General features: G+C 65.1%; 1 protein-coding gene across 1 annotated transcript; it reads right to left on the reverse strand.

Annotated features, from left to right (window-relative positions):
* Positions 1-14: 14 nt before the first annotated feature.
* On the reverse strand, positions 15-7132 carry CAMKV (CaM kinase like vesicle associated). Its single transcript, XM_063164474.1, has 11 exons — positions 7056-7132; positions 3987-4095; positions 2650-2781; positions 2497-2571; positions 2282-2420; positions 2080-2200; positions 1764-1839; positions 1548-1684; positions 1390-1468; positions 1226-1313; positions 15-1098 (listed from the first exon to the last, which is right to left on the reverse strand). The coding sequence occupies exons 2-11, from the start codon at positions 4079-4081 to the stop codon at positions 577-579; spliced, it is 1464 nt and encodes a 487-aa protein (XP_063020544.1). The 5' UTR covers positions 4082-4095; positions 7056-7132; the 3' UTR covers positions 15-576.
* Between the last annotated feature and the right edge of the window lie 5924 nt (positions 7133-13056).

Below are 13056 nucleotides of genomic sequence, written 5' to 3' on the forward strand. Positions count from 1 at the left end.
GCGCTGGTGCTGTCTCAGTTTGTCCTCAGCGGGGTCTTTATTTGCCAGAGATACAGCGGCGGGGCGCGGGGCGGCGGCGGCAGCCGCGGGCAGAGCCGGCCCTGCAGGCATGCAGCTGCGAGGGGGGAAGCGGGCACCGGGGAGGGGGCACGGGGGGGCACCGGGGGTCCTCCAGGCACAACGAGTGGGGGGCCGTGCGGCTGCCCCCGGGCGGGGGTCCCCGTGTCCCCCCCCGGGGGTCCCGGGACGGAGAGGGGGTCTCCGGGACGGCCCCCGCTCCGTCCCGGGCGGCCCCGCCCGCGGTCCCGCACATGCACGCGTGTCCCGGGGGGCTGGGGACGCCCCCCCGGCGCTGCGGGGCGTGCGGCCGAGCGGGGCTGCCCCGCGTCTCTGGGCATCCCCGGGGCAGGGGACGGCGGCGGGGGACAGACTGAGAGAGCTGGGAGGACACGGGGGGACGGGCGCCATGCAGGGCTCTGCCCCGCGGCCGGCTCTCCGGCGGGGCACGTAGAAAAGGGGGCGCAGGCGGGGCGGGGGGGCCATGCCGGGGCTATGTACAGGGGGCGCGGGCGCCGCTCAGCCGCTCTGCTCGCTGGGGGGCTCGGCGGCGGCCCCGGCCTCGGTAGATGTGGCGGCGGGCGGTGTGCCAGGGGCCGGGGGCTGCGCGGCGGCGGGCGGCGTGCCGGGGGCTGCGGGCTCCGGGGCGGTGGCGGAGGGGGCTGCGGGCTCCGTGGCGGGGGCCGGGGCCGGGGCCGTGTCGGTGGCGGTCGCGGGCTCTGTGGTCGCGGGCTCCGCGGCCGCGGCGGCGGGAGCCGGGGCGGCGGCCGGAGTCGCCGCCGGGGCCGTGGTCGCCGCCGGGGCCGTGGTAGCTGCCGGGGTAGCTGCCGTGGTAGCCGGGGCCGGAGTTGCTGCCGGGGCTGGAGTTGCTGCCGGGGCCGGGGTCGCTGCCGGGGTCGGGGTCGCTGCCGGGGTCGGAGCCGCTGCCGGGGCTGGGGTCGCTGCCGGGGCCGGGGTCGCTGCCGGGGCCGGGGCTGCCGCCGTCTCCGACTGCTCGGGCGCCCGCAGGCGTTTCATGAGCGTGGTCACTCGCACGGCTTTCTGCGGGGCAGAGACGGGGGGTGTGGGGATGGCGGAGGGGCCGGGACTGTCAGCGCCACCAGGCTCTTTGCCCCACGGTGGGGCTTGGCTGAGAGGGGACACGGAGGTACGGCACACCCACACCCACCTTCCACTTGGCCCGGGCGAAGTTCTTCTCGATCTGGGCACAGACGCCATCCTTGATGTTCTTGTCAGAGGCAGCATTCCCAGAGATCCTGGCGGGGCAGTGAGGGGTGAGCTACCAGCCCTACCAGCCCCCCTGGCTCCCCATCTGACCCTGCTGCTGCTCACCACTCATGGGAGATGGCCTCCTCCGCCGTGATCCTCTGGTCCTGCTCCACCTCCATCAGGCGTGTCACCAGCTCCTTAGCTGGGGGCACAGGGGGAGAAGTCAGTGCTGGTAGGGGACAACATGGGACCCCACATACCCCCCCCAGTGTGGGGCTCACCCGCTTGCGAGATGTCATCCCAGTAGGGCGGGTCAAACTCATAGTCCCCAGCCAGGATTTTGCGGAAGAGGTTCTTGTCGTGGTTCTCATAGTCATCCTCGTCTGCCTCCTCGTAGAAAGGGGGGTTTCCCGACAGGCTGGGGAACGTGGTGGGGGGCTCAGTCCCGCCCCAGCCCCGAGCCCCTGCAGCTACCCCGTCCCTCAGCCCACACTCACAGGATGTACATGATGACGCCGATGGCCCAGCAGTCCACCGGCCGCCCGTACCGCTGCCGCCCCACCACCTCCGGAGCTGCCAGAGACAAAGAGCAACCAAACCATCCCCCGGGGTCCCCAGCCACCCAGCCTCTTGGCCCCGGCATGATGGGGAGTGGGAGGCACCCACTGGAAGCACCCAGGATCAGCCCCCAGGGTGATGGGAATGGGAGGTGCAGCAGCAGGTAGTAAGGAATGGATGGTAAGGAGCAGCAGGGACCTGCTGGGACCCAGCACTGCCCGCCCCTGCATGCCCACCCGGCTGGCTCTCACCCACCCAGGTACTCAGGGGTGCCACAGGGCTCCTTAATGAGCCCGTTCTCCAGCTTGGCCAGGTGGAAGTCACTGATGACGATCTTGGAGTTCTTCAGGCGATTGTAGTACACCAGGTTCTCCAGCTGCCGGCACAGGGACTGTGAGTGCCAGGACGGGGGGCATGGCAGCACCCATGGGTGCTCCTACGCCCCCCTGTCACCCACCTTGAGGTTTCTGTGGACGATCTTGAGTGAGTGCAGGTAGGCAACAGCCTCCAGCACCTGCCGGATGACATTGCTGGTGTCCTTCTCCGAGTAGTAGCCCTGGTCCAGGATCCAGTCGAAGACCTCCCGGCCAGTGGCCCTGCAGACAGCAGCTCTGCCGAGACCCAGCCGTGGCGGGGCCACCCCCTCCCCACTTCCAAATATCCCAAACTTACAGCTCCAGGAAGATGAAATATTCCTTGCGGGTGATGTAGACATCCACCAGCTGTAGGATGTTGGGGTGCTTCACCCTGCAGAGAGCCAGGGGCATGGATGGGAGTTCCCAGTTTGCCCAGTAGCACAGGATCCCCTCCAGCCCCAGCACTCACATTTTGAGGATGATGATCTCGTTTTTGGCTGCCTTCCGCACTTTCCGCCCATCCCGCTTCAGAAACTTCTTGCAGGTGTACAACTTCCCCGTCGTCTTCTCCTTGGCCCGGAAGATTTCACAGAACTCCTCCCTGCAAGGGTACCCCCAGACATCACCCCATTCCTGGACACCACTGAGATTGGGGTGCTTGGGTGGTCCCTAGGCCCACCAGCATTCCCCCAGATCCCAGCAGTCAGGGGAGATGCCACAGAAGTAGAAGAAAGCTGTGGCTCAAAAACACTTTGGAGGGGAAGAAAAAACAGCAGTGAGAGGCAACTGATATGGAAGGAGCAAATTGATAGGGAAGGGGGAGAATTTGCTGGTTAAAAAGCCCCATCCTCAGGACAGGAGGGGTAAAACCCCCGGTGAAGCCACTCGTGCCAAGGTGGAACAGCAGCACACCCACATTAACATCAGCACAGCAGTCGGGGAGAAAGAAAGGGAGATGTGTCGGTAGCTGCAGCGTTTCTGTTCTATTATTCATGGTGCTTGAGCCCATGGCCAGGCTGCAGCTGCAGGGGAGCCCCGGGGGGCACTTGGCACTGCTCCAGCAAAGCCATTGGCTTTCCAATCCCCCCAGCTGCCCTGAAACCCTCACGGCCACTGCCCTGGGTGGAGGGGAACAGTGACCTGTGGGCTTTGGGACAAACTGCCCAGAGGATGGAGCAAAAATCTGAGAGCACCGAGGTCACCACTGCCACCCAGTGTGACCCTGCCAGGTGTGACCTCTGTCCAAGCAGGTGTTTTGGAAGTTGATGGAAAAATTCTGGTGCCTATTTTGCGGTCAGCCCTCTCTCAAAGGGTGTTAGGGCTTCATTTTTTGGAGTGCATCCTAACAGGTTCCTCAGCACGGCAATAAAAGTTGGGGGAAGCAGCAGTGCAGTGCTCCACTGCCCCCCAGGTGACATCTGCCTTTCCTTTGCCGTAGCTGAGCCCTCCTGATTCACAAAATGCTCCAGGGAGCCAGGATCGTGTGGAATTGCTGCAATCCCTGCAAATCTTGAGGGGAGGAGGGAGGGATATGGGAAGCTGCCCAGCTGCAGCCAGCAGCAGAGGAAAAGCTCACTGTCCTCTTTGGAGCTAGCTGTGAATATCCCACATGCAACCCACGAGCAAGAGGGACTAATTAGGGTAAAGCCACCCCAAAATACACCCTGCAATCCCGGCCCAGCTGGGGACCAGCACCCCCAGAGCCCCCACAGGCAGTGCTGTGCCACTCCTCAGCACCCCAAGAGCCCCACACAGGTGGCTGGGGTTCCTCAGGGCATCCACGGGGCCGTGGAGGGACCAACTCACGTTTTGATGACCTGGCCCAGGTCATATCTGTCGGTCACCTCAGACGGCTGGTTATAATCTTTCTTGTCTCCCAGCGTCACGCAGCCAAACGGCATCGCAGGGCCCGGTGCTGGCAGGGCAGGGAGAGGCAGTGAGTGCCCTGGCACTGCCACCCCCCTGGAGCCACAGCAGACCCTCCCAAGCTGAGATCCCACACTGCCCGTGGCATCCAGCCTCTGCCCGGGCTCAGGCTGCCAGCACGGCCACAAGCTTCCCCCTCCGGCCCCTCTTGGTGGATTATTAATGATTAATTAGCAGTCAGGGTTAGCACAGTGCCTGGAGCACCCACTGGGGAGGCAAGTGGAGGTGAACGGATCCTTTCCTGTTCCTCAGCCCAGTCTTGCCCACGGTAACATTTCAGCAGATGGGGCCTCCCCAGGCAGAGCATTGTCACACGTTGTCACATGTGCAGTGGGTTACACCAGTCTCAGCTTGCCATCCCCAACCAGCCCCGACTGTGGCACCAGGCAGGTGGCACTGCAGCTCGGAGGTGCCACAGGCAGCAGTCAGGACACCAGCCTTGGCAGACGCCAGCTTCTCCAGCCCTTTAGGAAGGATGCTTTGCCCCTTGCTTCCCTGTTGGGAACTCTTCAAAACCAGATCCTTCTTGGATGCTTCCCAGAAAAAAAAAATTGATCACATAAAGTGATTTCTTCCCCTTTCCCACCGTGTTAGCGGGAGGAAGTTTCAGCTGAAATTATTTTTTGACGGCTCAGAAGATGACAGAGCTGCCTGGGGCCCCCCAGCCCTCTCAGGTGGGCCTGAGCGGGACCCTGTGATGGGAAGCTGGCACAGTGCTGGAGGCAGCCCTTGCCCAGGCTAAAGCTCCCCAAACACTAGGCTGCGCCGTGCCGTGCCGTGCCAGCAGGGCCCGGTGGCGAGGGCTGCGGGCAGGATGGCTGCGGGATGCGGGATGCGGGAGCCGGCATCGCGGGTACCCAAGCGCCGAGCCTGTTGCTATGGCAATGGGAGCTGAAGATGCAGAAAGCGGCACATCCTTGGGAGGGGGCAGGGACGGGCAGCACCCGGCAGCACCCGACCCACCTGCAGGTGCACAGCCCCATCCATCCCTGCTGGGCAGGCCCTGCGAGGGAGGCGTGCTGCCTGCAGCACCCAGGGCGTGCACTGAAGTGCTCCCTGGGGGGATTGACCCAAACCTGGGTGGGACGTGAGTGTGGTGAGCCAGGGAATGGGAGATGCTCCTTCCTGCCTCCATCCTTTGGGGCTGATCTGCCTCTGTGCCTGCTGGAGTGATGCCCACAGGATGGATGCTCCCAGCTTGCAAGGCACCCAGGCAGGGTCCTGCCAGGAGAGCCCACACCCAGTAAGAGCACCTGCCCCAGTCCTGCTCAGCGTGCACCAAGTCCCAAAAGAGAAGAAGAGCACCCATGGGACATCGCTGCTGGTGCCCCAGATTGGATGAGATTTTCCAGCCTCCACCTGACTCATCCCAGCAGCTCTCTCAGCAAACATGCCCTGCCTGGCACCTCTGTGTCCCCATGCCACACGACACCAGCTCTGCCGTGCCCCTGTGCCCGGCCAAGGGGAATGAGGGCTGTCCTGGCAGCTGCTGGAGGGGCGGTGGGCTCAGTGCCACAGATCATCAGGGGCAGGGCTGGCTGGTGGACGGGCAGGCTGCCAGCACTGGGGGCACAGTGCCAGGATTAGCTGGGAAGGGGACTGGGGTGGGATGATATATCGGGATTTTATTGCTGTCTATTGGAGCACTCAGCTAATCTGCGCTCATTAAATTAGTTCCCGTTGGTTTAGTGGCCACCCATCCTGCCAGGGCTGAGCATTGCCATCCTACCCTGCCCCAGGCTGGCTTCGAGGGGCTCAGCTCACCGAGGATACCCCACAAGGGAGGCTTGCACCCAGCCCAACATCGGGGTCAGCACCTGCACCCCACAGGTGAGAGCACCCCCCGGAGCAGGGGCACCCAGGCAAGAGGTGGGCAAAGGGAAGAGGGCTCCCTCTCCCTCCCCGGGGTGCCGGGGGGAAGGCTCCGTGCTGTGCTGGCACCCGCACGCAGCCAGCACCCCCCTCCAAGAGTCTAATTTGGGAGCAGAAGCAACAGCGGGTGTAAGACAATAGCGGGGAAGTGGGTGGCCGGGTGGGGATGGCACGGAGGGATGACGCAGCCGTGCAGCCCTCGCCAGCGGGGCCCCCAGCCCCCGACCCCCCGCTCTGCCCCGCGGCGTGAGGCGCCACCGGCTGGTATTTCACCCGCAGCCCCGCTTGCACCTGCAGCTGCCCTGGACATGTCCGTGGGGGTTCCCCTGCCATCCCGCCCCCACGTCCCGGGGGAAGGATGTACCGGGGACAGGCAGAAAACGCAGCCGGGCTAAGACGGACCGAAATATTGCCAGTGCAGGCAGCGGGAGGCGGAGGGGAGGCGGAGGGGCCGGCCGGCCCGGCGCTGCCCGCGGAGCGGCCGGGCTGGGGCTCACACGGGGCTGGGGGAGCCCCACCGCCCCCGGGCCGGGGTGTGCGGAGGGACAGCCGGGGCCGCGCACCGCAGGCAGGTCTGCGTTTGGCCGGCTCGGAGCGCTGCGGCAGCGGGAAGGGAGCGGACTGCGGGAGAGAGAGGTGCGGGGTCCGGGAGGGGATGCTCGGCGGCGGGGGCACGGGGAGAGGCTCCCCGGCAGCATCCGCTCCCGCGGTGCCGGCCCGGTGCTCCGGGCTCCTCGCGGGGACGGGGGCGGCACCAGGACAGCGGCGGCCCGGGGGGGGCGCGCGGGGAGGCGCGGGGGGAGCCGGGCTCCGGCAGCTCGCCGTGCCCGCGGCGCCCGTCGGGGCTCGGGCTCTGCGGGACGCGGGTGCCGGCGGGGGCAGCGCGGCGGCGGGCGGCCGTCGGGGCGCGCACGCACCGGACAGGGAAACGCGCGGCCCCGTCGGGACGTCCCGGGCCCCCGGGGTCGGGAGGAGAGTTGGGGACAGCCCCGGGCCAGACGGTGACAGATGCCAGCAACGGCCCCCCCGCCGGGCCCGGCCCCCCTCGCCCCCGGTCCGGCGCGGCGCGGCGCTCACCTGCACGCCTCTCCGACCGCAACGGGGGGCCGCGGCCCGGGGCCGCCGCTCGGGGGGAGCGCGCCCCTCCCGCCCGCCCTCCCGCGCCGGGCCGGGGCCGAGCCGGGCCGAGCCGAGCCGATCCCCGCCGCTGCCAGCGATGCCAGCCGATCCCAGCCCAGCCGTCGGTCCGTCGCGGCGCGGCCCCGCGCGCCCGGCGCGGCAAGTTGGGGGGGCGGGACCGCGGGGCCACGCCCCCTGTCACGCCCCGCCCCTCCCCTGACGTCACCGCCAAACTTCGCGCCCCGCCCGTGGGGACGGGTCACGCGTGGCGATGGGACCGACCGGAGCGCGGGGGGCGAGGCCGGGGATTGTCACCGAGCTGGGACACCGCCACAGCCCGGGGGCCGGGATGGGATGGGATAATGGGATGGGATAATGGGATGGGATAATGGGATAATGGGATAATGGGATGGGATGGGATGGGATGGGATGGGATGGGATGGGATGGGATGGGATGGGATGGGATGGGATGGGATGGGATGGGATGGGATGGGATGGGATGGGAGCAGGATTTTAGCAAAGCTGAGCGTGGGCTCAGCATCACAGGTATCTGCCCCCTGAGGGCACTAAAAGGCACCATGAGGACACGGGTAGACACACGTTCCTGCCTCTGTGCCATCATCCAGTGGGAACCCAGGCAACTTCTCCTCCAGCAGCAGGGCCAAAGGCTCTACTCACTTCCCTATGACAGGGTTTGGCCGGGGCAAGGAACAAGAAAGGGACAAGAAATCAGCCACCCTAATTCTCTTAGCTCTGCCCACAGCCCAGGTGTGGGACCAGCCCGGGGTGGGCACAGAGTCCCCAGGGCACAACAGGGCACCAGTCCCTTCCCCAGCCCCCTCACCCCCCACTCCTCACAGTGCAGCCACGTGTGCAGAGCCCTCCCAAGGCCTGCGTGCTACACGCTGGCATTTGCCGTCCATATGGTGCTGATTCTAAAGTGCACCCCCTCTTCCCTCCCGCCCCTGCCCCCACCAAACCCCCACCCCCCAAACCTCCTGAGGTCCTCAGCCACCACAGGGTGTGGCCGTGCAGTCACGGGACCCACAGCCCTCTCCCACCCATGGACAGGGGACACCAGGGTCCCACAGCAGCCTGTCCCCTCTGCTCACTGGAGAACAGCCAGCACTGCAAGGGAGCCAGCGGGGCACTCCCAGTGCCCGTCCCCTGCGTGGCACCGCGCCCTGCCAGCCCCAGGCCTATCACCTCCCGTGCTGGGTGATTAAGGGTGTGTGAGAGCAGGGGGAATTTGCAGGGCACTGTAGTTTGAGCTTCTAATCAAGAGTTTAATCATTGTGGCTGGCAGCAGAGCTCCAGGGTTATTAATCTCTGCACCTCGCGGGGACCCGAGCGTAGGCCACCATTACCCGGCAGGCACCCTGTGCCCCGGGGCTGCCTGGCACTGCCTGGCAGTGTGAGGGATGTGGTGGCACTTCCCCATTGTCCCCTGACCCCGGCTGGCACCTGTCACCTCCTGGAGCTGTCTCCTGCCACAGGGTCCCCTCACTGTGCTCTGGTCCCCTCCTGCTCCTGACTCCGTGCAGATCTTGGCCCACTCCTTGCCCCGTTTTGGGGTGATGAGCTTTGCTGACCCCAATGGCGTTTGTCCTTACAGTGCCATGTCCCACCCCCTTCCCACTACACCCCAGAGCTGAATGTGGGATGCCATGGCTGGTTTGGGGTGATTATTTTTCCTACAGCACCTCTGGAGAGAGTGAGCCCAGTGTGGGGCTGCCAGGGCTGGGGGCACCTGGCTGTACACCCCTGCCTCAGATGGGGGACATGGGGTGGGGGACACCCGGACATACCCCCTGCTTCAGCTGGGGGACATCTGGCTGTATCCCCGTGCCTCGGGAGGGTGCAGGGATGGAGGGGGGCCCAGGCAGTGCTGGGGGGTGCAGGGGGGGTGCTCAGCACGTTTGTTCTGGGGTGCAGGGGGATGCATGTTCAGCGTGTCCGTGCTGGGCTGCAGTGGGGTGCAGTGGGCTGCAGTGGGGTGCAGTGGGGTGCAGTGGGGTGCAGTGGGGTGCAGCGGGGGGTGCTCAGCGTGGCCGTGACTCAAGCACCACGCGGCACCGCATCCCTGCGTGCTTGCCATCGCCATGGCAACCGCCAGGCAATCAGCGATAATTGCGCACGTCGGCCCGGCAACGGGGCCAAATAAACCCCATCCCTCCTTTCGGGGGGCCGGTGGGGGGCAAGGGGGAGACAAAAGGAGGCGGTGCAGCTGCTGATGGCCACCCCGGCCCTTCACTGGGATGAGTGGCAGGGCTGCGGTCCCCACAGGCGTCCCAAGGCACCTCTGTGCCCGGGAAGGTGTCGAGGGACACAGCCAGAGAGCCACTGAGCTCGGCCACCAGGTACAGTGTCCCTCACAGTGCCACAGCTCTGCCAGCTCGGTGACCACGCTGTGTGTGAGGACAGGGCTGCCCCACACCTGCCTGGGCACCACTGGCCGTGGCTGCTTGTCCCTGGCCAGCCTGCTCCTGATCTGGGCTGTCCCTGTGCCAACGACAGCACAAAAAGCCTTGCACCTCTCCACTGGCTTGGTCCCTGTCACATCCAGGGCTGGCTCTCCTCCCTGGAGCCCTGATGGGGAAAGGGGCCTTGTTTCCCACAGCCTACTCCTGCATCACAGTGGTGACATGGCATCAGGGTTTGAGTCCCCTCCCCACTGAAAGAGCTTTGGGGGTCCCCTGGATCTCTGGCAGCACCTGCAGCCACAGGGACCAGGGTGCAGGGAGGCTGCTCAGGGTGACAGCTCAGGGAGAGAACTGTCCCCAAGGGGGAGGACCGGGACCAGACCCAGGACCAAGACTGGGGTGTGGCTGGCACTGCTCCTGGGTGGGTGCTGGGATGGGCCAAGCCTCCCCAGATAAATGCCAGTGCTGTTTCAGGGACAGAGAAAGGAGAAGAAGATGTGCCTTATAGCCTGGAAGGCTTTGGGGTAAAGTGAAGCTCCTGGAGGACAGCAGAGCTCCCCAGGGGCCAGCAGATATCCCCAGAGGACAGCAGAGATTCCCAGGGACCACCAAAGCTCCCCAAGGGCCACCAAAGCTCCTCAGAGACCAGGAGAGGTCCTCAGGGGCTACCAAAGCTTCCCAGGGGCCCCTGAAGCTGCCCAGGTACCACCAAAGCTCTCCGGGGGCCAGCAGAGCTGCCCGAGGGCCAGCACAGCCGCAGGTGGGTGCAGGGGTGCCCCGGGCTGTGCAGGTGCCCCCGGTTCCAGGTGCCAGGGCCAGGCGGGGAGGGCAGAGGGCCAGGGCTGGCAGCGGGGTGCTGGAGCAGGGACTGGGGGTGCCAGGGCAGCCCCCCCTCCGCTCACAGGCATCATTAGCAAAACTCGCCGCTTTCTAAAAATGGCACGTCGGTGCCGCGGCGGCTGCTCTTCACGCCCGCTCCCCAGCACCGGCAGCCGCTAAAAACAGCTCGGCGCTGCCTGCTGCCTGCTGCCACCCCTCACCGGGGCGGCTGGCACCGGAGACCACCGCCTCACCCAAACACTCATCTAGCGCAGTTTTGCCCGTCCCCAGCGCAGCCCCCAGCCCGTGGCACTCTCTGCCCGCCCTTTGCCGGCAGGAGCCCGCAGCCGCGGCCGAGGGGCCATTGCGGCATCACCGCACACACCGGCCGTGCGGCGGGTCCCGGGCGGCGGCACCGTGCCCGGCCCTGCCCGTGCACCCGCAGCCCCGCGTGCGGCCACTCATGTTTTATAGATGGCTCCGATTTTAATAATTAATGCCTGCTAACGACAGCACTTTCCCCAAATAAAACATTTAAAGTGCTGTGTGTGCGCGGCGCGTTGCCGGCATGGGACACCGGCTGCTCTGCCGCAGCCGTGGCGGATGGGCACGGCACGAGGGGCTTGGCACGGCCTGGCACAGCGTGGCACGGCCCGGCACGGCCTCACCTGCCCGCAGCTCAGCCCGATGCTGCACCAACCATGCCCAGGCGCAGCAGCTCAGGGTGACACCACCCAGTGCCCACCTGTGGGTGCCCAGGTAGCACCCCCCAGCTGCGGCAGGGGTGCCAGGTGCCATGCAAGGTGCTACCCTGAGGTCGCCTGCCTGTCCCTGGCGCCGTGGCAGTGGGCACAGCGCCAGTGCCAGTCCCAGCTAGCAGCATCGGACAGGGGTGGGCACATGCCAGCCCTTGGCATGGAAGTCTGGGCGCTCGCTCCTCACCTCCCGCAGCGTAATTAGGGCAGGATAAATGTGGATTAGCATGAAATCTGTCATCTCTGCGAGCACATTCGTGGGGGGAGGAGGCAGCCTAAAGCGGGGGCCGCCCACACGCTCATCACCGTAACCACACCAGACTTGTCCGCTAACGAGCGGATCACTGTGCCACCCCAGTGCCAGCACGGACAGCCCTGCTCCCTCTGGTACCCTGCTCCCACTGGCTGCTCCCACAGCTGTCCCCTGTGTCACCAGACAGCAGGCCTGGCATGCATCTGCCACCCAAACACAGCTCTGGGCACCCACTCTGCTTTGTGCTGTGGAGGGCAATAACCAGGGTGTCAGCTTGTCCGTCCATCCATCCATCCATCCATCCATCCATCCATCCATCCATCCATCCATTCATCCATCCATCCATCCATCCATCCATCCATCCCTGCATCCATCCCTGCATCCATCCCTGCATCCATCCATCCACCCATCCCTCCGTGCACCCACACATCCATGCACCCACACATCCATCCATCCATCCATCCATCCATCCATCCATCCATCCATCCATCCATCCATCCATCCCTGCATCCATCCATCCATCCATCCATCCATCCCTCCGTGCACCACCCACACATCCATCCGTCCATCCATCCATCCATCCATCCATCCATCCATCCATCCGTCCGTCCATCCATCCATCCATCCATCCATCCATCCACCCATCCCTGCATCCATCCCTGCATCCATCCATCCATCCATCCATCCATCCATCCATCCATCCATCCATCCATCCATCCATCCATCCATCCATCCCTGCATCCATCCCTGCATCCATCCATCCATCCATCCATCCATCCATCCATCCATCCATCCATCCATCCATCCATCCATCCATCCCTGCATCCATCCATCCATCCATCCATCCATCCATCCATCCATCCATCCATCCATCCATCCATCCATCCATCCATCCATCCCTCCATGCACCCACATATCCATCCATCCATCCATCCATCCATCCATCCATCCATCCATCCATCCATCCATCCATCCATCCATCCATCCATCCATCCCATGAGCTGCTGGTGCCCCAGTCAGCCACCCTGGCTGCCCGCCGGGCATGCAGCATCCCCCAGTGCCAGTGCCCAGCACCTCCCATTGCTGGTCCAGCCCTAATACTCACACAGTGCCAGTCTCTTCCTGTTGCCACAGCGACTCAGCAGCGAGCTGAGATGGTGCTGCTCGGCCTTCCAAGCAAGGTCAGCACCTACACTGGGGGTCATGGTCACCCAAAACCCAGGCCAGGGGAGCACAGCAGTCGCACTGTGGGGAAACTGAGGCACGGTGCTGGGACCCAGCTGCACTAAAACCACCTCGGGCACGTGGCGGTGGAGCCGTGCAGGTGTGAGGCGTGGGGGAGATGGACAGCTTGGCTGATGGGAGCTGACACGGCCCCGGGCTCCAGCACTGCCTAATGAGCAGCCCAGGGGGTTTTATTTTTTATTTAAAGGCAGTGTTGGCGGCAGGGCCCGTGTGGCTGGACACGGAGCAGGAGCAGCGCTGCCCACAGCCACAGACTGTGTGTTCCAGCATCCCTTGCTCATCCTGGGCTTGCCCTGAATATTCCCTGCCACGAGCCCCATAGGCAGTACTGTCCCCTGCACAGTACTGAAGCAATAAAGGTGTCATTAAATGAAGCTGGCAATGACTCTTGGTCACCAGACAACAGCAGCCCCCAGCCCCATCGTGTCCTTACTGTGATCACAGGCACCTTAGTGGCAGGGACA

The sequence above is a fragment of the Melospiza melodia genome, chromosome 10 (assembly GCF_035770615.1).
Source record: "Melospiza melodia melodia isolate bMelMel2 chromosome 10, bMelMel2.pri, whole genome shotgun sequence".
Taxonomy (NCBI): domain Eukaryota; kingdom Metazoa; phylum Chordata; class Aves; order Passeriformes; family Passerellidae; genus Melospiza; species Melospiza melodia.

Bases quoted from the DNA above. Each gene is read 5' to 3' on its own strand.
- CAMKV (XM_063164474.1), bottom strand. From the start codon at position 4,081: ATGCCGTTTGGCTGCGTGACGCTGGGAGACAAGAAAGATTATAACCAG. The intron at 2,201-2,281 runs GTGGGTGACAGG...CTGTGCCGGCAG, and splicing joins TCGTCCACAGAAACCTCAAG to CTGGAGAACCTGGTGTACTA. The intron at 1,685-1,763 runs GTGAGTGTGGGC...CACGTTCCCCAG, and splicing joins GGCGTCATCATGTACATCCT to CCTGTCGGGAAACCCCCCTT.